This window comes from Lithobates pipiens, unplaced genomic scaffold (assembly GCF_037356315.1).
Source record: "Lithobates pipiens isolate NorthernLeopardFrog02 unplaced genomic scaffold, aLitPip1_a1.2 Scaffold_18, whole genome shotgun sequence".
Lineage (NCBI taxonomy): Eukaryota > Metazoa > Chordata > Amphibia > Anura > Ranidae > Lithobates > Lithobates pipiens.
In genome coordinates, this window is record NW_027507758.1 from 357498485 (window position 1) to 357525703 (window position 27219).

Sequence of the window (27219 nt, forward strand, 5' to 3'; positions counted from 1 at the left end):
ATATGACACAATGACATGTCTGGGGACTATTTAAAAGTCAGCCCAACCAGGGAGAAACACATTCAAATACCAGGTCCTCGGCACAGTTCCATCAACCTACGGAGCAAAATGATGGATAAAGCCACTTCCGTTCATCTGTGCCTTGGGACATTAACTTTCTTGTTCATGATTTCTGCTCATTCAACTCAAGGGAAGCCTTATATATTGCAAGGTAAGCAGATATACAATGCAGTTTAATATTGTGCATCATCAGTATGTCATACATGGGGAATCCTAATGTTATTTTAAATGCATGCATATGTGTACAAGTGTAAACTAATGTAGCAAAAAATATGTTTACATAAATGTCAAAGAGCAATATGCCTAGAGCTTATTCAGTGAAGAATTGTTAATAAGTACATATACCAATGTTTAAGTAGAGTGTACCATGGAAACCAATCAGAATTTACTCTGCTGATGTCAAAACAGTACAAGATCAGTTCTAATATGTTGCTATGGGATACTTGCACTTAAGATGAAAGAAAATGAATCTAACATCACTACATATTTAACTGTAATGTACTGGTCACTATCTCTGGAGAAACTCTAGCACTTGAGACATTTTTATGACATATATATTATAAAACATTTAATTTGCTGCATTTTTTTTTCATTGTTGGAAATGCATTTTCCTAATATCTGTTTAGGAAAATATAATTTAAAACTGGATTTTTCTTAAGTCTAGGTGCCATAAATATCATTTTAGTTTAGTATTTTCAAGGTATCTATTTTCCAATCTTTCAAGAAAGTACTCTCTTTCGAATTATGACTCATTTTAGGTTAGTCTTGTAGCCATTTTCATCCAGGCTCATTTCCATACTTCATTAGCATTTATGCAGCATATATAAGTCATGATATTCTGTATGTACAATGTGGTTCACACTAGATGCGGTGAAAATTTAAAGCAAATTTGCTGCGGATTCCGTACCGCATTAAAATCGCAACCCGTTTCATGCTGATTGTATGTTAGGTTAACGAAAACCCAGAAATCGCTTTGTAAAATGTAGTGCAATTTGCAGAATATGATCACATGTTTATGAACACCTATGCAATCTGATTCTGGTGCGGACAATAAAAGGGTCCTGCATGAGTTTGGTGCAAATGCGGTGCATTTTGAGCCATACAAAGCCATGGCTCAAATTTCCCCCCCCGGAGACACCACATGTAATTTGTACAGGAAGTTGCTGCGATTCCTGTGCGAATGACATGTGGTGTCTCGCACCACATCAGTGTGAAGCCGTGCTTATAATTGATAAGACTGAATACCCTTTCAGCCTAGAGTTAAGGAACCAGGTGCACTGGTATACTACATTTTTAGATATGATTTGTAGACACTCATTGATCAGTAACCTAGATAAGTGACGACAGAAAAAAAAAGTGGTCCATTGAAGCTTCCCCATTTTAATTATTTTAAAAAAATTTTTAATGATATATATTTTTTACTTTATATAGATCTCAGGCATGTTTAATCCACTTACCTTTATCTGACTCATTACCTTTGCTTAAAGTCTATTCCATGCATCAACTATTCTTTTGATAAAAAAAAAAAATCTAAGATTAGTTCTGAACTTACCTTCTGTTAGTTTAAGGTCATGTTTGCGTGTTCTTGATTTTAATTTCCTATTGCAAATACTGCCCTGCTCAGCCTTATTCACACCCTTAATGTATTTATAGGTCATCCTTAACCCATTCTTTTCTCTTCTCCAGACTGTACATATTAGTTCCTGAAGTATCTGTTGTTCTTTCTTATCAATATCTTTTTGTGGGCGAGGACTGAACACAGTGGGGTTGATTTACTAAAACTGGAGAGTGCAAAATCTGGTGCAGCTGTACATGGTAGCCAGTCAGCAGAACTGCACCTGATTTTGCACCCTCCAGTTTTAGTAAATCAACCACAGTATTCTAAATGTGGTCTAACTAAAAATCTATATAGAGCAGGATTGCCCAACCTTTTGAAGAGCGAGGGCCACTTAAGTGACTTGGTAACTGGTTGCGGGCCACAATAAGTGAAGCAGGCGGATGACAGGTCCTTTTCCATTCCACATATGCATAGCGGACATGGGCACCGCCCACTCTACTCTATGGGCCCTCTGATCTGATCAGATGGAAGGGAACAGACCCCCTTCTGTTTTTTGTAGCGGATCAGATTGGAGGTGGGCGGGTGTAAACAAGTCTGTTTACATCTGCCACTCCATAGAGGTAAATGGAGGGCCTGATTGGGTCAGACCGATCGCATGAATGGGGCCCAAGGCTGCTTTCACACAGATGCAATGTGGTATACCCACACCACGGGTGCAAAGCAGTGCACCTGTAGCTTTCCTGCAGGTCATAGACTTTTATTATATCCTGCAGGTGTAGTGCACTTTATGATAACGCACCAAACCTGCAGGTAATAAGAGAAGTCTATGGCTCAGTGCAGGTAACCTGCAGGTGCACTGCACTGCACCTGCGGATCAGTTTGAAGCCCAGTAACCACTTCAGAACAGATATGGCCATATATACATTGTGATTTTAGTACTAAACGTACCTTTAATAACAGTCTTCCATTCAGGTATCGCTGGCTGTTGCTGTCCTAGGCAGAGTGCACTTAGTATCACTCTGCCTGTTACAGGCAGCTGTAAAGGAAGCATTGGCTTATGCAGCCCTGCTCCGCAGCCGCTTGCTTCCTCTACCTTCATTCACAACAATGATGCTCTGGGATGGCGGGTCGGGAACCCATGATCTTGGCTTGCAAACCAACCATCCCAGAGCAGGAGGTCTTGGCCACATCAGAGCACTCCATGGGACACATGTGGCCCCTGGTCACTGGTTGGGCACCCCTGATATAGAGGAATCAGGACCTTCTTTCTCCTGCTGGTGGCCCCTCCAGAGATGAATCCTTGAATTTTATTTACTTTTCCCATTGCATGGACACACTTGGGTTGATTTACTAACACTGGAGATTGCATGGTAGCCAATCAGCTTCTAACTGCAGCTTGTTCAGTTAAGCTTTGACAAAAAAAAAACATACTGGAAGCTGATTGGCTTCTATGCAAAGCTGCAGCAGATTTTGCATTCTCCAGTTTAAGTAAATCAACCCCACTCTTTGTTCAATTTGCAATCACCTGAAAGAAGTACCCCCAATTTGTTTTCCTCTTTAGTTATGGCCAACACTGAACCACCAATTCTGTACTCCATCAATGGATTATTTTTTCCCTAGGTGCCTTATTTTACAATTAGAAACACTGAACTGCACTGCAATTCCGAATCTTGTTCAATGGTACAGACACCTCCAGGGATATCACCCTATTTCACATCTTTGTGGCATCTGTAATAAAACATCCCTTACCCAACAAACCTTTAGTTAAATTACTCACAACAGATTAAATAGAACTGGTACCCAGTACAGAGTCTTCTGGTACACCACTGATTTACTAAAACTGGAGAGTACAAAATCTGGTGCAGTTCTGCAAAGAAACCAATCACCTTTCAGGTTTTATTGTCAAAGCTTAAATGAACAAGCTGAAGTTACAAGTTGATTTGCTACTATGCGCAGCTGCACCAGATTTTGCATTCTCCAGTTTTAGTAAATCAACCCCACTCTGTTAATAACAGTTAGAAAAAAATACTTAATAGCCTATACTTATTGTAAACAGCCACTCACAGGATACATGCTAAATTGGGATTTGAAAATGTCATCCTGCATGCAGTAATTCAGCAACTGTTTGGTTATTCACTCTCCAGTTTAAGTAAATCAACCCCACTGTTTGTTCAATTTACAATCACCAGAAGTACCCCCAATTTTTCAGGAAAGTATCCAATGTGAAATGAGTAGTGGCTGCAGTTATCATTGTTGCTGTTATTATTAAATGCAATGATAGTAGTAGCAATTGTATTGTCTTTTCTTTTTATAATAGCCATGTTTAGTAAAGACATTTACAAGCAATGATTTATCATTTAATTCAGTGCTTTTCCCAGAAGAGTTTGCAATTTGATTAGCCAATAGCTCTTTCTTAAATTAGCCTTTAAAAATTGTACATGTGCCCTCCACAAAGCACTTATATTGCAGTAGATAGTAGTTCCACCGGTGTGAGCACTGTTTGACTATATACAGTACTTCTAGTATTAAATATTTTTCATTGAGTTAAGAACCCCCATACATTTTATATGAAAATTCTGAAGGACTGAATATTTGTATTTCTATATAGAAAAAAAGTTCAGCTGGAAAATCACAGGGCATATATTATACTGTGTAAAATAAAAACCTATGTTTTCACTGCAGCTTGTCTTTAATATAGGGGTTTAAGTTTACATGTGTATAAAAGTAACATACCATAATAACCACTAAGCCCCTGTACACACGGTCGGAGATTCTGCCAACCAAATCCGTCGGATTTTGTCCGTTAGATTTAGTCTGACGGATTGTGTCCGAAACTGTTGCATACACATGGTCGGACTAAGTTGTCGAAAAATCCGATCTTTCAGAACGTGATGACGTAATTTCGTTACGATGGGACTACATTCAGGCTAGTAGCCAATAGCTTTGATGTAGGAATTTGATCTGAGTATGCGTGGCACTTGGTCCGATCAAAATTCTCTACACATGATTGGATTCCGTCCGACCGGCCCAGTTGGTCGAGAAATATTTCCAACATGTTGGAAAATTGGGTACGACGGAGATTCGGACGGAATCAGTCCGATGCATACCACACACAGTCGGATTATCTGACGACACGGTCCGATAAGACGCATTCCGACGGATTCTCCGACCATGTGTATGCGGCATAACAGTTTTTTTTTCAGTAAGAAGGTACACAGAGTAATAGGATGGGCAATCTGTAGTGACCCATACAGTAGCTATTAAGCAGAAACCATACCCTTAAAGGTAAAGTGACCCCAGCTCGCACTTTGTGCATTGTGCATTGCCTAATGCATGAGTTCTAACATGTCTTGTATAGACAAATAAATTACTAGATATGCACTGTAAATGAAGAAACGTAACCATCAAAATAAAATGCCACCTATCTTTATATTCATTTAAATGTTGAGCATTTACTTTCCTACTTATTGATATTTGTACTGCACATCCTTCTTGATCTGTGTACCTCCTTACTGTATGTCACAAAGATAATTATTTTTTATCTTTATGTCGTTAAACTATTTCCCAGTATACTGTACCTTTGTATGTTTATAGATAATGAACTGTTTCCAGAGAAAGAAGATATAAATCACCAGGATATGCTATTGACACTTCTCCTCAACAAACACCTTCCACTGAGAAGACCTTCACATTTTGGTAAGAAGTTATGTGTCTACAATTGAATTTAAATAATGGGGCCTACACAGTAACATTACCAACAGTAACAACATTATAAAGAAATAAAAAATTTGTATGTAAGATACCTGAATAAGCCACCCTAGTAATATTAGTAACTGTACTGGAGATGCGGCTTATGAAGGAGTTTTTTTTTACAATCTAGTGAATGAGTGGGGAAAAATGGCTTTTCTGTTTTTTTTGGCTGTATTTGTCAAGTGAATCAGTTTAGACTTTGTCCACTGAAGACTGCTCCCCATAGCGTTAACTGTAGTCCCATTGTGCACAACAAATTACACCATTTTTAGGTGTATACATTGCAGCTTCACTGAAAAAGCATTAGTGATGTTGGATTGATTTGTATAAATCTGTATGTGGTTTTGTGATTGACAATACGCTGTAAGCAATCCACATTCTTTTTACACACATATTTGATTTATTTATATATTTTATTAGTGTCAAAATATATCTTGCTGAATTAATGTTAACTGGAACTATTCACTTTATCGTAGGCCAGGGGTGCCCAACCAGTGGCCCGCGGAGCCCTCTGATGTGGCCCGTGACCTCCTGCTCTGGAATAGTGGGTTGGCAAGCCCAGATTGTGGGTTACCAACCCGCCATCCCAGAGCATCGGTGTTGTGAATAAATCCACTTGTAGAGCTTCTGTTAGAAAAAAAAAGCCACTGGTAGAGGAAGCAAGCGGCTGCAGAGCCATATAAACCAGTGCTTCCTGTATAGTGCCAACTCCTATCACAGGTGGAGCGATACCAAATGCACTATGGCCTGGGACAACAGCCGGCGATACCTGAATTGAAGACTGTTATTAAAGGTAAGTTTATTACTTAAATCACAATGTATAATATTGTACAATTGTACAATATATATATAGGAATATCTGTTCTGTGGTGGTTACTGGGCTGCTTTCAAACTGATCCGCAAGTGCAGTGCAGAACACCAGTGGGATACCTGCACTGAGTCATAGACTTCTGTTATTACCTGCAAGTTTAGTGTGCTTTCAGAAAGTGCACCACACCTGCAAGATACAATAGAAGTCTATGGCAAAGTACAGCTAACCTGCAGAAAAGCCACAGGTGTGCTTGTCTGCACCCTCTGTGTGGGTAAACCACAGAGCATCAGTGTGAAAACAGCCTTAGGCCCCATTGACACTATCAGTCTGACCCTCTGTTCACCTCTATAGAGTCGCAGATGTAAACGGATATGTGGCTGTTTACACCCCACCTACCTCCAATCCAATCCATCCCCTTCTATCTGGGCAGATGGGATCCAAGGGCCCATAGAGTAGAGTGGGTTGTATCCGTGTCCGCTCTGCATATGCAGAGTGGACATGGAACTGTCATCCTTCTGCTCCATTGTGGCCCACGACCAGTTACCAAGTCACTTAAGTGGCCCTCACTCTTCAAAAGGTTGAACACCCCTGGCATAGGTCATGGAATGTACATTGGGGCAATTTGGGCAGAAACCAATTAACCTAATCATGTGTTTTGGAATGTGGAGAACCTACTAGCACTTTAGTTCTTGACAGAAACAATACACATAGTCAGTGGAATTCATAAAAAATGTTGTACGCGCTCTTTAGAAATTCATCGAGCCTTCCAACTACTGTTATCAGTGCTTGCAATGGATTCATGTACCTGTTGGGCACAGCTACAGGAGTTTTTTTTTTTACATGAGATGGCTGTCACTAAGGATTAGCATTACTGAGCTCCCTTCTTGGTCTGTGTGCCTGCCACACAGACAAACGCAAGGACCAAGAAGGTTTACTGTGGGTTTGGGCGAGACTGATGGGGAACTTTGAACGGCTAGTTCTCCATCAGGTCTGCCATGTTTATGATTGACAGGGAATTTCAGTGGGCAAATTCCATAGCTACTATGGAATTCACACATTGCCGTTAATTAAAAGGGAGGTCGGCTTGATGGGGAACTCTGTGAAACGAATTTTCCATCAGGTCCATGTGCCTTGTGATTGACAGCAGATGGCAATAGGTGGATTCTGTAGCCCCTAACTGTAGCCCCTAACTGGCAATGTAGAGCAGTGGTCATCAACCCTGTCCTCAGAGCCCACTAAGAGGGTGGGTTTTATGTATTACCTTGGGAAGATGCAGACTAGCATACTGCAATCAGTAAGTAGCAAATTATATCACCTGTTATGTATTTCAGGTATCTTGCAAACCTGGCCTGTTAGTGGGCCCTGAGGACAGGGTTGATGACCACTGATGTAGAGGCTTTGAATCCACCCACTACTGTTAGCTGTCAATATCAAGGCAGGTGGACCTGATGTAAAACTAGTTTCTTAGCATCCCTGTCAGGCTCTGTCTAAGTTCAGTTCAGCATTATTGGTTTCTAGGATGCTGGTGGCCTCCCCCCTAGTAACCAGTGAAGCAAATGCATAACACAATAATAAAGGTAAAACACCACCCCAACAACACTCTGGCCTGTCTGTGCACCGACTTAGGGTTGATCTTATTTGCCTCCAGTTTAATTTTATTGTAATTTTTTATTTTTTTTGAAGACATAGCGACACAATGTGAAAGTAACGCACATAAGAACTACCTGGATCTGTTATGCATGTTGGAACTGTTAATGAACTGGTTGCAAGGCTTGCATGAATTAGACACAGGACTTTCTAATAGGCCAATACTACCATAAAAGTATCATAAATGTTTTATTGAATTGCCCCAGTTGTCTTTAGAGGGTACTGAAATAGGAGCCTAGCTCTGCTAAGCCACACTGATGACTATTTAAGTGGACCTTTTCAGGTCCTTGGCAGCTTCATTTAAAAAAAATGATTGCCTGACTCCTTTCCCCCAATACTTACATCTCTCTTGAAGAGGGGTATGTCAGAAGTCCTGAGATCTCTGCCTTATTTCCACTTTCCACTGGGGAAGGTGCTGTGTAAATCAGAGGCTCTAATTGTACAAGAAGAAGCAGCTTCACATTTGCCCCATATGGATTTGGTCCTCTGCTGTGGCTATTGGCTAACAGGCTGAAGTAGAAGTGGCCAGAGGATGCAGGAACTCTTGAGTGACCCTACTCCAGGAAAGAGGTAATGTCTGGATGAGCTATTTTTGAATGGAAGTTGCAAGGAGTACCAGTATACATGTTTTTGATACTAAGGCAACTTTAAGCCACTGTCCATTGTATCTGACAACTATTACTATGCAATTTTACAGAAATGGAGCTGGAGAGCAAGCTAGAGCAACTGGAGCAGGTGTGTGATCTAATTTAATTTCTTTAAGTCTCTTTAATTCCATATATATTTATATATTTTAACCACTTCAGCCATTTTTTGCGATATGGCACTGCGTTTCTTTAATAGAATTTTGCGCAGTCATGCGCCGTTGTACCCAAACAAAATTTATGTCATTTTTTTCCCACAAATAGAGCTGTCTGTTTGTAGTATTAGATCACCTCTGCAGTTTTTATTTTTTGTGCTATAAGCAAACAAAAACCGACAATTTTGAAAATAAATAAATAAATCTCAGTACGGCGATTCGCGCAATTGAGCTTGGCTGTGATTGGACATACCGGGAACTAATCAGCGGGTCCGTTGGAGCTGATGTTCGCTGGCACCTCGCGATCATTCTGAGGAGAGGCAGAATGGCGGTCTGCCTATGTAAACAAGGCAGACTGCCGTTCTGTAAGAGGAGAAGATGGAGAGTCAAAGCATCCCCCACATAGTTAGAAAGCACTCCCTAGGAGCACATTTAACCTTTTGATCACCCCTAATGTTAACCCCTTCCCTGCAAGTGCCAGTGAATTTTTTTTAGCACTAATCACTGTATTGGTGTCACTGGTCCCCAAAAATTGTCACTTAGTGTCAGATTTGTCTGCCGCAATGCCCTAGTCCTAATAAAAATCAATGATGGCTGCCATTACTAGTAATAAAATAAAAAAATAAAAAATTCCATAAATATATCCCATATTTTGTAGATGCTATAACTTTTTCTATAACTTTTGCGCAAGATCAATCAATATGCGCTTATTGGGATTTTTTTTAACCAAAAACATGTAGCAGAATACTGTACATATTGGCCTAAATGGATAAATAAATTCTTGGGTTTGTTTTATAGCTGTATTTGTGGGGAAAAAAGGACATAAATTTTTTTTGGTTACAGCTTTGCAGACAGTGCAGTTGTCAGTTAAAGTAACACAGTGCCATATTGCAAAAAATGGCCTGGTCATGAAGGGGGGTAAACCTTCCGAGGCTGAAGTGGTTAAAGTGATACTAAACATGCACTATTTAGTTTACATTGTCCCTTCTATTTCTGTATTTGGATGATGGCACTGTTATTATTTTAATTAAAAAAAAAATCGAAATACCTTTTTCCTAATCAATATGCAGATACAGTTGTGCTCAAAAATTTGCATACCCTGGCAGAAATTGTGAAATTTTGGCATTAATATTGAAAATATGACTGATCATGACAAAAAAGGATAGCAATAACATGAACCCATTGATGATCACATAGTTTTTTGAATCCTTTTAAAATCCTAATGATAATAGAAATCACCCAAATGCCCTGATAAGTTTACATACCCTGGAATGTTTGGACTTATTTTCTCACATTTGTGGCTTTTTAAATCACAATTAGTGTTTGTGTATAAATAGCCAATTAGTTTGTTAGCTCTCTCATGAGAAGGTAGAAAAGAACAGTCAAAAGACCTGCGTATCAAGGTAATTAAACTTTACAAAGATGGAAAAGGATATAAAAAGATATCAAAAACCTTGAATATGCCAGTCAGTACTGTTTAAGGAGCACAACATGATGATACTTGAATAAGAAAACAGCTGCATGGTCAAGTTGTCAGAAAAAAGCCTTTACTGTACAAGTTCCACAAAAAAGCCTGGTTACAATATTCCAAACAACACTTTGACATGCCTCATTGGGCTTTTTTGTGGCATTGGCGCAGTAAAGGATTCCTTCTGGCACCTCAATCATGCAGCTCTTTTTTGTTCAAGTATCATTGAATTTGCTACTTAAAGTGGTTGCAAACCCTTACAGACCACTTTGTGCTACAGGTAAGCTTATAATAAGGCTTACCTGTAGCTAACCATGATATCTCCTAAACCTGCACGGTTTAGAAGATATTCCCTGTATTTGCATGTGCTGATGTCATCGGCATTTGCGCACTGACACAAACTGAAGCAATGACATGTATGTGCTCTTGCTACAGCCCGGGAGTGATGTTGGCCGCTGGAGCGGTGTATGGGCACTGCAGCGAGGGCTTCGATCTCAGGTGAGTATTACATAATGAGCTAGTATTCTATGCATACTAGCTCATTATGCCTTTGTCTTGCAGGTGTTAGTTTTTTTTTTTTTTTAAAGTGGGTTTATAACCACTTTAAAAACAACCACACCGTCTTTTTGGAGAGCAGCCTGTATTTCTCCTGCAATTTTTCTCGGTCTACCTGACCTTGGCTTGGTATCAAAGATCCCCTAATTTTCCACTTCTTAAGAAGTGATTAAACAGTGCTGACTGGCATATTAAAGGCTTTAGATATCTTTTTATACCCTTTTCCATCTTTGTAAAGTTTCATTACCTTGTTACGCATGTCTTTTGTAGACATGGGTGCGGTCAATAAATTAGTTTTGTTTCATTCCGTTACGGTTCGTATTCGAATTAATTAGTATTTCGTACTTCGTGTCTGAAATTCAATTTCGATTTGTACGAAATATGAATTGTCGTTTGTTAACTTGTAACAATTATGAACATTCGTTATGATGAATTTAAAGGCAAAAATATATATACCTCAATATGACAGTTGATGCTGATGGTAGTTTGGTTTTTATCCGAAATACGAAATTCTGTTGAAGAATCTCCGATCCGAAATACGAATTTTCGTTAGATGCGTTCACTTTTCGGTCCAAATTTATTCACAAAGGAAACATGTGACTGTTGGTTGACCAATCAGAGGTTTTCTTCTGCTGCTGAGGCCTACAGGGCATGCCTGATCATGTGACTTGCCTTTGTGGGTTAGTTAGTGTAGTGGAGCAGATCACACGATTATTTGTCTGTGCATCTGAGTGAATATCTTTGCAATCCTTCATTTTTCACTGTTCATTTCAGTTTATATCTGTTGTAGTTTGCGAGTGTATCATCTGTTAGTGTTTAGTTTCTGTTTTTTATTAGTTTTTTGGTTTGTTTAGAGAGATCTTATTTTTTTTCATTTGTTGTTTTATTTAGTTAATATTTTGTTATTTTCTGTTGGTATAATATTTTTTTGTACATTTGGTGATTTTGGTGTTAGTTTGCTTCGATAAAAATCATATTTTTTTTGGTCTACATTTTTCTAACTTTTAAAGGAAAAATGAGCAGCAAACAAGGCCAAAAAAGCAGTAAGAGTGCTGCTGGGAGAGGGAGAGCTATGAGCCGTGTACATGAGCAGCAGGTGGGAAGACGTTCTGTCTCTGCGCCCTCTGAGCTCAGCTCACCTCCCATAAAGCTGCGGCGAATGAGAGTGAAGAGCCTGGCAAACAGCATCGCCAGCTGTTCCAGGATTTACCTCCTAGAACGAGCAGCACAGTTCATAGCAAAAGTGGTGCTACCACCTCTGCCACTGCTGCTGGTAGCATGCTGCCCATTGGTACCTTTTATGGATGAGGGCAGGGCAAAGGGGTTCCCAGTGCACATACATTTGTGCAGCCAAAGCTGGAGATCCTGGCCATGCAGCAGGAAACATGTCAGGAGGCCGAGGCTCATGATGATGTCACCACCACCATTGCTGTCAGTGCCATCACCATCAGCACTACAGGGAGCTTGGCAGTGATCAGCAAGGAGACAGTTTACTGCTTCTAATGATCACTGTTCCCTTGGCAACGTGGAAGAGGTGGAAGCAGGCTTTCTTCACATTGTTGTAGACAAATTTAATTTCCAGCCCTCTACCCATGTTGGCACCACCGACAGCCCAGAAAGCATCTCCCCTCAGTCCCCACTACTTTTTTCTCCTGAAAAGACCCCTGCCCAAGTACTTTCTAAGCCTCCAGCATCAGAAAGGGCCAATGCAACCATTAGGCCTCAATCCATCACAGCACCCAAAATACCTGGGATGTTCAGGTCTCTTCCTCCTGCCGAACCTCAGGAAGAGAGTGTGACCACTGCAGTGGAAGGGATTCCATCAGGCAGTGTCATTGGTGGTGGCTGCTGTTCCAGCATTTGGCAGCATTTTAAAAGAATTGGTGTCGGTCAGAAGGTCAAATGCAATCACTGTGGCAGGGAGGTCAGCCGGGGCCAAGACATAGGGCATCTCAGTAATAGTGGCAGGAACCAGCACATGAATGTGCACCACCACGCAGTGCTGTTGGGGGAGAAAAATATTATGGCCACTCCTCCAAACACCAAAAGGGGAACCAATAGTGGCAACGCCACAGCCACCATCAGTGCCAGCACCACCAGCCACTATAAAGCAGAAAAAAATGCTGTTACCATCCCGCATCCAATTCATACCAGCCAGGCCACCCTGGAAGATTTTGGTGGCTTTCAGAGTAAGGCCGCGTACACACGGGCGGACTGTTCGTCCAACTTTGTCCGCTGAACAGTGTTTCAGCGGACAGTCCGCTCGTGTGTGGGCTTCAGCGGACAGTTTCAGCGGACAGTCTGACGAACAAAGTTTTTCGGAATTTCCGTAAGACTGTCCGCTGAAACTTGGTTTGAGCGAACAGTCCGCTCGTGTGTAGGCTTGTTCGGCAAACTAAGTCTCGCGCATGCTCAGAAAGAATTTACACGGCGAAGGTTGCATTGCAGTGTATCGGACGCCGAATTTCTCGTCCCGTCGTACGTGCCGTTCACGTCATCGCGCAAGTTTTCAGCGGACTGTTCGTTCGTCGTGTGTGGTCAAGTCCGCTCATGCAAATTTTGAACGGACTGTTTGTCAAACTGTTTGACGAACCTAGTTGGGCGAACAGTCCGCCCGTGTGTACGCGGCCTTAGGGTATGTCTTGGGCGCAGGTACGTAAAATATCACGCCTGATTGGCCATCTCATTGCAGTTGGAGGAGCACCTTTCAACATGGTGAAAGGTGAGCCCTTCAAGCAATTGATGCAGGCTGTTGCACCAAAGTACCGTGTGCCATCACTTAAGACCTTCAGCCAAACTGTGGTGCCAGCCTTATACAGGTCTTGTGTTGGGGTGATCAAGGAGGAGATTGGAAGGGCGGATGGACAGGCAGTGCACCTGACCACTGACCTGTGGAGTGCGTGTAGTGCCCAGCACGCCTTCCTGCCCCTGACGGCACATTGGTGGCAGGCCAAGGTGTCCCATTGTAGTTCAAACATCTGGATCCTCGTCAGCAGTTGGCAAACAGGAGCACCGCTCCTTCCTCCTGCACGCTGAAGTGCTTGATGAAAAGCACACAGCGAAAAACATCCTGCAAGCTCTGCAAAAAATGTTGTTGCAGTGGTTTGGACAGTCAGACAGCAACTACCGGATTGGCTATGTTGTCACTGATGGAGGCAGCAACATGGTCAAGGCTGTAATGGATGGCAGCTTTGTGGGTGTGTGCTACTCAGCCCACCTTCTCCACCAGGTGGTAACTTACAGTTTTCGGTTGGTGGAGGCCATTTCTGGCGGCGATGGAAGGCTGTGCAAAGAGGTGGACTCTTGTCGGAAGATGGCTGGCCACTTCCATCGGAGTGTAAGCGACAGCCACCTCCTCTGGGTGGAACAGAGGAAGGCAGGCCTTCCAGAACACTGCCTAAAACAGGATGTGGGGAATAGGTGGAATTCAACCCTAGCAATGCTGGAACGCATCCTTGAGCAGCAGAAGGCTCTCCATGCCATGGCCTGTGATCATAACATTGGCATAGACAGACCTTTAGGCAGGGAGGACTGGGCCATAATTGGGCAGATTGTGGCAGTCCTCAAACCTTTCTTCCCTGTCACAGAACACCTAAGCCGCGAGGATGTCAGCATTGGTCATGTGCTCCTACTCTTCAACCACCTTCAGAGCAAATTAGAGCGATTAGAAGTTGGCTGAGGAACCTTTGCCTGGTGGTGGCCCTCAACCTGATGTGTTGGCTCTGCTAAACATATTTCTGATGGAGTTGGGCAAGCGCACGCAGGAGTTGACCGGCTCTTGCCCAGAACTGGCTCGCTGCCATGTGTGACCCTCGCATCTAGGGCAAAATGGCTGTGCAGTGTAGTGCTCTGACAACATGGCGGGACAGACTAATCGACAGGGTGTGTCAGAGGGAAAGGCAGATGGTAAGGCTGGAAGAGGAGAAAGAGGAGGAAGAAGATATTGAACACCTCATCTCCCATGCATCATCTAGTGAAGTGAGCAGAGCTCCTGCCAGCGGAGCATCTTCTGTCTTGGCTGAGGCACTTGACACCCTAATGGGAACCTCCAGCATAGTGCTCCCCAAGAAACCCATATCAGCAAAGGAGGTTGTCATTTCCTATTTGTCAACCCCACCAGTGCACCCCACCACAGATCCAATGTTTTTTTGGCAGGAGAAAAGCGAGGAGTGGCAGGCCCTCGTAGATATTACCAAGAAGCTACTGTCTTGCTCTCCGACAGTGTCCAGAGTGAGTGGGTGTTTTCTGTGATGGGAAACATCCTGTCACCCCAAAGATCCCAGTTGTTCCCCCAGCTAATGGAGCAGTTAGCATTTTTGAAAATCAATTTACCAAAGCTGGGGTACCCCTCCCTCACTCTGAACATTCCTTGAACTGACTGTCTGTAGCAGAGATGGCCATTTGGTCTTAGTTGGTCCCTGTCCCTCCACACAATCCCTCCCCTCGCTTCTCATCTACCCCTATTTGCTTGTGACATCATCTGGGATGGACGAGAAGAGAGGAGGGGCCGCCAGGGAGCAGCGGAGAGAGAACTTATTACACACGCTTCCTGCACTACTCTGCATGCTGGCTGGTAAACGCTGTGCCCTGATGTTCCCCAATGTGCCCTGATGTCCCCCAATATGTCCCAATGTGCTCCAATATGCCCTGATGTGCCCCGATGTGCCCTGATGTGCCCCAATGTGCCCTGATGTGCCCCAAATGTGCGCCAATATGCCCTGATGTGCCCCAGTGTGCTCTAATATGCTCTGATGTGCCCCAATGTGCCCTGATGTGCCCCAATGTGCTCCAATATGCCCTGATGTGCCCCAATGTGCCCTGATGTGGTCCAATGTACCCTGATGTGTCTTAATGTGCCCTGATGTGCCCCCACCATTCTTCTCATTTAGGGAAATCAAAATTGGAGCAAACAGAATCTGGAGCAGTTGTCCATGGCAACCAGTAATCTTCTCTTCAGTTCGTTCCGTTAAGATTTGAAAATGAAAGAGAGAAGCTGATTGTCTGCCATGCACCGCTGGTCCAGTTTTCACCTGCTCCAGTTTCGATAGATCCCCGCACTGTTTGGGGTCACCGGGGTTGTGCGTAGAGCACATGCGTGGTAACACCAAACAATTTCCAGTGACCTTGCATGTTCCCAGTGACCCCGCACAGTGCGGGGGATCTATCAAAACTGGAGCAGGCAAAAACTGGAGCAGCTGTGCATGGCAGCCATGTGCTCATTATGAGGGGCTCTCACCATCCCTGTGCTGTACTGACTTCCTGCTGGGGCTGTACCCCTGCTGTGCTCAGTATGTCAGCACAGCACAGGGATAGAGGAAGCACCTCATAATGAGCACAGCAGGGGTACAGCCCCAGGAGGAAGTCAGTATAGCACAGGGATGGTGGGAGCCCCTCATAATAAGCATAATGAGTCAACGACGATGACTGATCCGAAATTGGTAAATTAAAGTTCGTATTTTGTACAAAATTCGGACGCATGGCAATTCGTATTTCGGATCTCGAATTTAGGGAAATTCGTACTAATTTTTGATTCGTACGAAACTAATCACACATGTCTAGTCTTTTGCCTGTACTTTTCTACCTCCTTGTGGCTCAGTGTCAAGCCTGTTTAGTGCATCCATGTGAGAGCTAACAAACTCATTGACTATTTATACATAGGCACTAATTGTGATTTAAAAAGCCACAAATGTGGGAAATTACCCTTTACTTTCCATTTTAACCTGTGCGTGCCACCTTCTGTGTCTGTACCAAGGCCAAAAAATTCCAGGGTATGTAAACTTTTTATCAGGGCCATTTGGGTGATTTCTGTTATCATTAAGTTTTAAAAAGCATCCAAAAAAACTATGTAAAAAATGGCTTCAAGTGATCACTATCCTTAAACAAAAGACAGTTTTTTGGCTTGATCAGTCATATTTTCAATATTAATGCCAAAATTTCACAATTTCTACCAGGGTATGCAAAATTTTGAGCACAACTGTATGACATGACTCAGCTCATTTCCAGCCTGTCTGCAGGGAAACATAAGCAGGAGGAGCTTCTAGTCTCTGTTGCTTGTCACATGTTCAAAATAAAATAAAACATCCTTTGGAATACAGAGTAAAAATACAGTAAATAATTAATATCAATCATAGAAATGCAGTATATATTTGAAGTCAAATTGTTATTATGTTTTTGCAATAACATGCTGTGGGCATATTTCTGCAGGCTGTGTCACGCCCTTCCAGCCTGCGTCTTAGAATAAGAGGGAGGTAAAGCCTCCATCAATCTATATTTAATATCCTGCCCCCATTGTGTTTAGCTTGTATTGGCATGGAGGAGGAGAGAGGGAGTGGACTGTCATTTACCAATGTGTATACGCCCACATGTGTGACTCTATGGTCACATGGGCTGCTCAGATTTGATAGGGAGGACATGCTCAGCATAGAAACTCACTGAAAACTGAGCATGTGCAGAGTTGCCAACGCTGCTCTGCAAAATCCCTAGCTGAATTAGGGACATGGATATAAGGGGGAGATAGAGAACAGCAGGATCAACCAGTTTTACAGAAAACAAATCTCATAGTGACTGAGTGAGTATGAACAGCATGTAATAAACCATTTGTTAGTTTTTTGATCATGTGGGTTTAGTGACACTTTAAGTGAAGTAGGCCAATGCTAGATATACCAAATACCTTACTATTGAAGTGTACCTGTTCTTTCAGGAACAGCTAAATTTACATAATATTGAACATTATTATATTATAAAGTTGACTAATGTACTACAGGAAATCTTTTTTTTTCAAGTAAATGGTGCCTGGACATGCAGTCATTTACTAGTTAGACAAATACCATGTTTCTGTTTTTCTAGGGTCCAGACTAATGCCACGTACATACAACCGGTTTTCCCGTCAGAATAAACTCTGAAGGTTTTTCCAACGGAGTTCTGATAGAGTTCCACTGAAACTGTCATGAAACTGTCATGCGTACACACAATCACACCAAAGTCTGAAAGGAGGTTCAATAGCCAGTAGCCAATAGCTGCCCTTGCGTCGTTTTTTGTGTCTGTTTATGTCGTAACAGCATACAGACGAACGGTTTTCCCGATAGGAATTGATTCTGTTGTAAATATTTAAAACATGTTCTATTTCTAGGTTATGTCTAGAATTTTCAAAAAGAAAAAGTCAGATGAAGCCCACACAAGATTAGAATATCGGATGAAATGATTCCGTCAGACCTTTTCTGCTGGAAAGTCCGACCTTGTGTACATGGCATAACTCTGCCACAGATTTACTATGGGCACAGTCTTCTAGAATAATGCTGAACAATTTCAAATATATAATATCTGCTATAGTTTGATTATTTAAAAAAGTATCAAAACCACAACTGTTTTGGTGCTGATTACTCACCAGCAGGGATGAGCCGAACCCCCCAGTTCGGTTCGCACCAGAACATGTGAACAGGCAAAAAATTTGTTCGAACATGCAAACACCGTTAAAATCTATGGGACACGAACATGAATAATCAAAAGTGCTAATTTTAAAGGCTTATATGCATGGTATTGTCAAAAAAGGTGTTTGGGGACCTGGGTCCTGCCCCAGGGGACATGTATCAATGCAAAAAAAAGTTTTAAAAACTGACATTTTTTCGGGAGCAGTGATTTTAACCACCTTCAGACCGGACCATTTTGCTGGTAAATGACCAGAGGTCTTTTTACAATTTGGCACTGCGCTGCTTTAACTGGTAATTGCGCGGTCATGCAATGTTGTACCCAAACAAAATTTGCGTCCTTTTCTTCCCACAAATAGAGCTTTCTTTTGATGGTATTTGATTGCCTCTGCGATTTTTATTTTTTGCGATATAAACGTAAAAAGACCGCAAATTTTGAAAAAAAATTATATTTTCTACTTTTTGTTATTAGAAAAATCCAATAAACTCAATTTTAGTCATACATTTAGGCCAAAATGTATTCAGCCACATGTCTTTGGTAAAAAAAAAGTCAATAATTGTATATTTATTGGTTTGCGCAAAAGTTGTCACATCTACAAACTAAGGTACGTTTTCTGGAATTTACGCAGCTTTTAGTTTACGACTGCCTATCTCATTTCTTGAGGTGCTAAAATGGCAGGGCAGTACAAAACCCCCCCCAAATGACCCCATTTTGGAAAGTAGACACCCTGAGGAAATTGATAAGTGGCATGTTGAGCCCATTGAATATTTTATTTTTTTGCCTCAAGCGATTGAATAATGACAAAAAAAAATTTTTTTTTTTTTTTTTACACAAAGTTGTCACTAAATGATATATTGCTCACACATGCTATGGGCATATGTGAAATGACACCCCAAAATAAATTCTGCTGCTTCTCCTGAGTATGGGGATACCACATATGTGGGACTTTTTGGGAGCCTAGCCGCGTACGGGGCCCCGAAAACCAAGCACCGCCTTCAGGCTTTCTAAGGGCGTAAATTTTTGATTTCACGCCTCACTACCTATTACAGTTTTGAAGGCCATAAAATGCCAAGATGGCACAAAACCCCCACAAATGACCCCATTTTAGAAAGTAGACACCCCAAGCTATTTGCTGAGAGGCATTTTGAGTCCATGGAATATTTTATATTTTGCCACAAGTTGCGGGAAAATTACAAACTTTAATTTTTTTTTATTTTTTTTTCACAAAGTTGTCACTAAATGATATATTGCTCACACATGCTATGGGCATATGTGAAATGACACCCCAAAATAAATTCTGCTGCTTCTCCTGAGTACGGGGATACCACATATGTGGGACTTTTTGGGAGCCTAGCCGCGTACGGGGCCCCGAAATCCAAGAACCCCCTTCAGGTTTTCTAAGGGCGTAAATATTTGACTTCACTCCTTACTACCTATTACAGTTTTGAAGGCCATAAAATGCCAAGATGGCACAAAACCCCCACAAATGACCCCATTTTAGAAAGTAGACACCCCAAGCTATTTGCTGAGAGGCATGTTGAGTCCATGGAATATTTTATATTTTGCCACAAGTTGCGGGAAAATTACAAACTTTTTTTTTTTTTTTTTTTTTTCACAAAGTTGTCACTAAATTATATATTGCTCACGCATGCCATGGGCATATGTGAAATGACACCCCAAAATAAATTCTGCTGCTTCTCCTGAGTACGGGGATACCACATATGTGGGACTTTTTGGGAGCCTAGCCGCGTACGGGGCCCCGAAAACCAAGCACCGCCTTCAGGCTTTCTAAGGGCGTTACAGTTTTGAAGGCCATAAAATGCCAAGATGGCACAAACCCCCCCCAAATGACCCCATTTTGGAAAGTAGACACCCCTAAATTTAGGGGTACACTATTGAGACTAGGTAATAAATGGCGGGTGCCCTGAAACTATAAAAAAAATAACTAACCAATCAGCGTCACCTGTAACAGTTATATGGTGATCACTGGTGAAAGGGTTAACTAGGGGGCAATCAGGGGGCTTTATGCGGTAGTATATGGGGGTCCCTGGCGCTATAAAAAGCTGCGGCGAACATAAATACCTACCTGCCTAACTAGCGTCACCTGTGACACTAATACAGCGATCAGAAAAACGATCACTTATTAGGCTGGGTTCACACTGGAGCGATGCGGGAACGCCACGAATCCGCGGCGGGTTCCCGCATCGCATGCCTCCCGGCGGCAGTTCACACTGCCCTATGCGAACTGCTGGGAGTGTCAGTGAAATGTTAATGACACCCCCAGATCAGTTCGCATATCGCAGTGCGATCTGCAAACTCGGATCGCATGGTGTGAACACCCATGCGATCCGATTCTGCTGCGGACCAAAAAAAGGGTCCCGTGCGAGTTTGCGGCGTGTGCGGCGGGTGCGACACGAATTCAGCCATACTATCTGTATGGCTGAACTCGAATCGCACAGAGATCGGATGTGATTTGCACTGCAGTGCGGTGCGAATCACATCCGTTCTCATAAACCGCTGCAATGTGAACCCAGCCTTAGTGACACTGGCGATGGGGGGTGATCACGGGGTTAAACCTTTATTGGGGGGGTTAGGGGGGTACCTTAGAACTAAAGGGGGCTAACCCTAACTGCCCTAACAGTTATTACAGTCACAAATGACACCCGCCGGGTGATCAGGGGGTTAAACCTTTATTAGGTAATAAATGGCGGGTGCCCTGAAACTATAAAAAAATAACTAACCAACCAGCGTCACCTGTAACAGTTATATGGTGATCACTGGTGAAAGGGTTAACTAGGGGGCAATCAGGGGGCTTTATGCGGTAGTATATGGGGGTCCCTGGCGCTATAAAAAGCTGCGGCGAACCTAAATACCTACCTGCCTAACTAGCGTCACCTGTGACACTAATACGGCGGTCAGAAAAATGATCGCTTATTAGGCTGGGTTCACACTGGAGCGATGCGGAAACGCCACGAATCCGCGGCGGGTTCCCGCATCGCATGCCTCCCGGCGGCAGTTCACACTGCCCTATGCGAACTGCTGGGAGTGTCAGTGAAATGTTACTGACACCCCCAGATCAGTTCGCATATCGCAGTGCGATCTGTAAACTCGGATCGCATGGTGTGAACACCCATGCGATCCGATTCTGCTGCGGGCCAAAAAAAGGGTCCCGTGCGAATTTGCGGCGGGTGCGGCGGGTGTGGCGGGTGCGGCGAATGGCTGAACTCGAATCGCACAGAGATCGGATGTGATTTGCACTGCAGTGCGGTGCGAATCACATTCGTTCTCATAAACCGCTGCAATGTGAACCCAGCCTTAGTGACACTGGCGACGGGGGGTGATCACGGGGTTAAACCTTTATTGGGGGGTTAGGGGGGCACATTAGAACTAAAGGGGGCTAACCCTAACTGCCCTAACAGTTATTACAGTCACAAATGACACCAATGCAAAAAAAAAAAAAAAAGCAATTGGTGTCACTGTGACTGGGGGGGCAGGGGTAATTGGGGGGTGATCGGGGGGTAAAGGGGGGGTGTGAGTGTGCCTGGCATGTTCTACTGTGTAGTGTAGTGCTTGTGCAACTCACCGATGCTCTCTCCTCGGTGCCGGAACGAAAACTACCGACACGGAGGAGAGAATACATCACTTCCTCTCCTGTGTTTACATTACAGGAGAGGAAGTGATGTCACCGGACAATTTCATTCGCCGGGAGCGATCGCGAGGGGGTGGCCATGAATGAATGGCCGTCCCCTCGTCCGGGATCGCTCCCGAACGAATACCGACCGCCGCAGGCACCGGGCGGGGGCCCGATCGGGCCCCCGACCCGCGGGAGGCAAGGGACGTACATGTAAGCCCTTATGCCTGCCCGTGCCATTCTGCCGACGTACATCGGCGTGCGGCGGTCGGCAAGTGGTTAATAATGCTTAAAGTGAAACAATAAAAATGTAATATTCCTTTAAATTTCGTACCTGGGGGGTGTCTATAGTATGCCTGTAAAGGGGTGCATGTTTCCCATGTTTAGAACAGTCTGACAGCAAAATGACATTTCTAAAGGAAAAAAAAAATCATTTAAAACTACTCGCTGCTATAATGAATTGTTGGTCCGCAATACATATAAAAGTCCATGGATAAAAACGGCATGGGGATTTCCCCACAGGGGAACCCCCGAACCAAAAAAAAAAAAATTGTAACGGGGTTCCCCTTAATATCCATACCAGACCTGAAGGGCCTGGTATGGAATTTAGGGGGACCCCCACGCATTTTGTTTTTAAATTTTGGTTGGGGGTTCCCCTGTGGGGAAATCCCCATGCCGTTTTTATCCATGAACTTTTATATGTATATGTATTATATGTATTGCGGACCGACAATTCATTGTAGCTGCGAGTAGTTTCTAAATTACTTTTTTTCCTTTAAACACAGGAATCAACCCCCAAGGTATGAAATTTAAAGGAATATTATACTTTTATTGTTTCATTTTAAGAATTATTAAAATCACTGCTCCCGAAAAAACAGACGTTTTTAAAACTTTTTTTGCATTGATACACGTCCCCTGGGACAGGACTCAGGTCCCCAAACACTTTTTATGACAATACCATGCATATAAGCCTTTAAAATTAGCACTTTTGATTTCTCCCATAGACTTTTAAAGGGTGTTCCGCGGCTTTTGAACTTGCGAACAGCCAATATTCGAGTCAAACATGAGTTTGACTCGAACATAAAGCTCATCCCTGCTCACCAATGGTGGCATGAATATAAACAGCATGTTAGTGGTTTCAATTAGATTTCTTTGCTGTCTATAGACCTAAGTGGTAAATGAGACTTTTGTTTCTAAAAAGTCGTGATTTCTCTGTAGCATTAATCTGATTTCCTACACTTTCATTCAAGTATGATAGCTTTGCTTTAAAACAAACCTGTACTGAGAGAAATATGCAGGCTACCATTACTGAATGTCTTCTGCCTGTGCTAGTTGTCTGGCTGTCTTTAATTTCAATACTTTATCAATTACTGTCTTGACCCAAGTATGCAACAAGAGACATCAAAATGAAGTCCTAACTTGATCCAGGTCATCATTTCAGAAAGTATTAAATCTACTGGATCAGCATGACAGCCAGACAAATTGATTTTCAGAAGGATATGCTAGAAATGGCGCCCTGCTTAATTCCATTTTTTATATACAGCAAGAATGTACATCTATTTAAAATAATTTATTTTTACCAAATGGCTGCAGTGCACATGTCTTTTTGACACTTGGCACCTTATCTTTATTATAAGGTGCTAGGTATATTTTTCTTCCTATGCTGCCACAATAATAGAGGCAACGTGCTTGAAATTAGTTTTCTATCTTGAATAAGAATAATTCATGACTGCATGTGAAAATTGAACTTTTTATTTTTTAATTACAAATAAGTAAAAATGACGCAAAACAGATATAACACACATGAATAAAGCTAAAGCAATGTTTTCTTAACTCAGCTGGAAAAACTTAAAGAACAACTTCTGGAAGATAAAAGTGGAGATATGAGCTACACCATGGATAGGCTTGCGCCATCACACCACACCAAACGAGGTAGGTTATATTACCAATTACTAAAGTAATTAGGGATGATTTACTGAAAACATAGAGAATATTATCATTTATTAATATTGTCAATATTAATATTAACTAAAAATGTATTTCCACTTTTTTGTGATATTTCAGAAAAACCCACTATACGTTTATATTGTGTTCCCCTTCACAGAGAATGCTTAAATATTGTTTTTCAAAATATTTATTGCCTTTTCTTAGGAAGAGGTGTCATGGCTGAATAAAAGTTATTTTGAACAATGTTAGAGAGAGCTTGTCCCAAGTCTGTCCTCATTAAAATGCAATGCAAGAAGCCCAGCCTGCACACCCTTTAACCCTTCAGGACAGACAGGGGTTGAGTTACTAAAACTGAAGAGTGCAAAATCTGGGGCAGCCGTGTATGGTAGCCAAATCAGCTTCTAACTTCAGCTTGTTCAATTAAGCTTTGACAAAGAAAACTGGAAGCTGATGTAGATGTTATCCAAATTTGGCAGCAAAAGTGGAAATACACTTTAAATAGGTGAAACAATAGCTGATTTGAATACCCAACCATGTGCAAGGGAAATAAAAAAGAAAAGATTTTTCTGGTGCACCTGTGCATGGTAGCCAATCAGCTTCTAGTTTCAACTTGTTCAATTAAGTCTTCAATAAATCCTGGAAGCTGGTTGGTTTCTAGGCAGAGTTGCAGCAGATTTTTCAGTCTTTAGCTTCAGTAAATAACCCTGTGTGATTACTTTAATCATCCAACCATGTGCATTCAATAGTTCTATTTTTTTTAGTTCCCTTGCTCATGATTGAGCATTCAAAGTAAATTCAAATTCACCTTTTTACTAGGATGAGTGAATATTTATTTTTCCTCTCAATGCATTCTAGAGTGTCTATTTCTGAGCCAGTTTTAAATGGTAAGTTCACCTTTTAGAGCATGTTACATCTATATTTAGAGATAGTTACGAACACAAAAACCTCATGCGCTTAGGAGTGGGTCCACACAATGTAAGTAGGCTATACTTCTATCCTGGCTGATATGGATACACCTCATCTCGCTGCCCTCTAAAGACTGGGCGAGTCTGGACAACTGGAACCACAAAAAGAAAGAGTGGGCACACAGACCTATTGCATTATCCCCAAAACAATGGCTTTATTAATAAAAATGATAAGTATTCACAAGATATCAAATGTATCAAACTCATCACAAAGTACAACCTCATCAGTGATGTTGTACTATGTGATGAGTTTGATATCTTGTGAGTATTAGGCCTCATGCACACTGGACATTATATTAACGTTATAAAAACGCCAGTAGCTTTGCAGTGATCAAAAACGTTAAAGAATGCTGGTGAGTCACGTTTTAGAGCGTTTATCTGCATTTTTAGGCGTTTTTTGACATTAGAGCATTTTTACAGCTGAAAACGCCTTTCAGAACCCTCCAGACAAAAATCACCCCAGCCAAAAACAGTTGCTAACAGCCTATGTGTGCATAGACACATAGGATAAGATGCTGTTGAGTTTATTGCCTGTAGAAAAACAAAGCCAAAAACAGCAGCTATAAAAACATGCAAAAACGCTCAATGCGCATGAGGCCTTATACTTACCATACTTATTAATAAAGCAATGATTTTGGGATAATGCACTAGGTCTGTGCACCCTCTTTCCTTTAGTGGTTCCAGACATCCCCATATTTAGGGTGTAACATGTAGCATTCTCCAGAGCTGCCCCCCCCCACCTCCCTGTGACAGCAGTCATGGGATCCTCTCTCTGTACCCGCTGTCACATTTTGAAAACAGTGCCACTTGCACAGCTGTGCCATTCACTGACAGGAATCTGAAAATGATAAAACTACAAGTCCTGTCTTCCACCTCAGCAGACGGTTTGTCAATAGACAGCGAGTGTGCTGATCAGTATTCACATATGGGGGCAATGCTCTGCAAGCTCGTGTGAAATTCCCTGCAAAAAATATGAGCATTTATTTTTATTTTATTTTTTTAAATGGTGAACGTATCCTTTAAATAGCCTAGCGTCACCACATTGATCTTTACCACACCTAAACATTTTTTTTTAGGTTAGACCTCTGCAGGAACATATGCATTTATATTTTCATGGTTCAAATCTTTGCTTTTTATTATGCAGTATTTTATTAATTCCTTCATTTTTTTCTTCTTTCTGTCAGCTTGTTTTTGGAAATACTGTGTGTGAAGAATCCACATCAAAAGAGGATATAATCATTTCAATTTTTATTGAAGCTTTGGAATATAAACCAAATTAACTTTAGCAACGAACAGAAACTGTGAAGTTATATTTTTATGCAATGTTTGTAATTTATTTGTGTGTTTTGGTGTTCATTTCAGTGGAAAGCTGTACATAATCTATGGAGTTTTCAATTCCCTGGAGATTCATGAGTTCTCAATGCATTAACTATAATGCTTTTTTTTGTCTCATTGGATGTGTCAAGATGAATTTATTGCTGTATTTTCAGACATTGGCTGTCATCGTAAAATATATTTATTACTTACGGTACCTATTTCTTTTATTTCCTTAAGTATCAGTTGCTGATAGAAAAACTATTTTTTTGCATTCATTGAATAAAATTATATTCATTATATATATGATATCTGAATAGTCCTTATATTTCTAAAGTTGGTATATGAAAATGTACCAAGAAGCCTTTGCCACCCTGTGGTACAGTATCCTTTTTAGTCCCTAATGGTTGCACAGGCAGCAATAAATATAAAACATGGGTTCTACCCTTTCCCCTTTCTATCCAAAGCTAAGAAAAAAGTTTCATTTTTAGATATACTTTAATTACAGCTACATTGTACATTAATTTGTATTTTTTTTTATCTTTTTGAACAATATCGTTTTTACTGTTTTGCAATAATTTTGTTATCCCACCCAGTTAGATTTTCTAGCTCAGCATACCACAGTTCCAACACAGTAGGACATTTTCTTAAAGAGACCCTGTCACCAAATCGGTTCTTTCAACAAAAATACAGTTTTTTTCAACAATAAAATCCTTTCTGGGTGCCGTGATTTTCTTAGCAGCCCTCAGTGCCGTCACTCAAGTGATATAATATAGTCACTATAGTCAATATAGTCAATATCCCCTTCACTCCTCCCCCAGCTGCTAAATTAAAGGTTATGTAGTGAGGTGAGGGGAGGTTAAGTTAAGCAAGCACACAGAGTAATTAGACTCCCCCAGAAGAGGCGAGGGAGATGACATGCCAGGAGGGAGGCAACTGTCCTGGAAAATTGATTCACCGGGGTAGTCAATTTTTTTAGCAAGTTCAAAGGCACATTGCAAGTATTAAAAAAAATATGGAAATAAAACTGCCTGTTATTTATTTTTGCTTGATTTTTTTCTGTATTTGTGCCTGCAATCCTTTTACATTGGTGACAGGGTCACTATAATTTAATTGTAAAGATGAAGCTATGCCCCTAGCTGTCCAGGTTTTACTATGTAGCACTGGGGTTTTAAAGATCACGTGTAGTATCTCTTCTTATCAGTGTCCAGTAGGCGTGCCCAGCCATCATTCTACCCTTTTGGCTGGGATGGCCAGCCTTATAGTATTCCTGTTGGTATGATGGTGGT

At 41.7% G+C, this 27219-nt stretch overlaps 1 protein-coding gene across 1 annotated transcript; it reads left to right on the plus strand.

Moving 5' to 3' along the window:
- UTS2B (urotensin 2B) lies at nucleotides 1-26232 on the plus strand. The gene is made up of 5 exons (XM_077490308.1): nucleotides 1-211; nucleotides 5213-5314; nucleotides 8524-8561; nucleotides 23543-23636; nucleotides 25801-26232. Exons 1-5 carry the CDS (start codon nucleotides 16-18, stop codon nucleotides 25824-25826), a joined length of 456 nt encoding a protein of 151 aa, XP_077346434.1. The 5' UTR covers nucleotides 1-15; the 3' UTR covers nucleotides 25827-26232.
- Nucleotides 26233-27219: the final 987 nt, after the last annotated feature.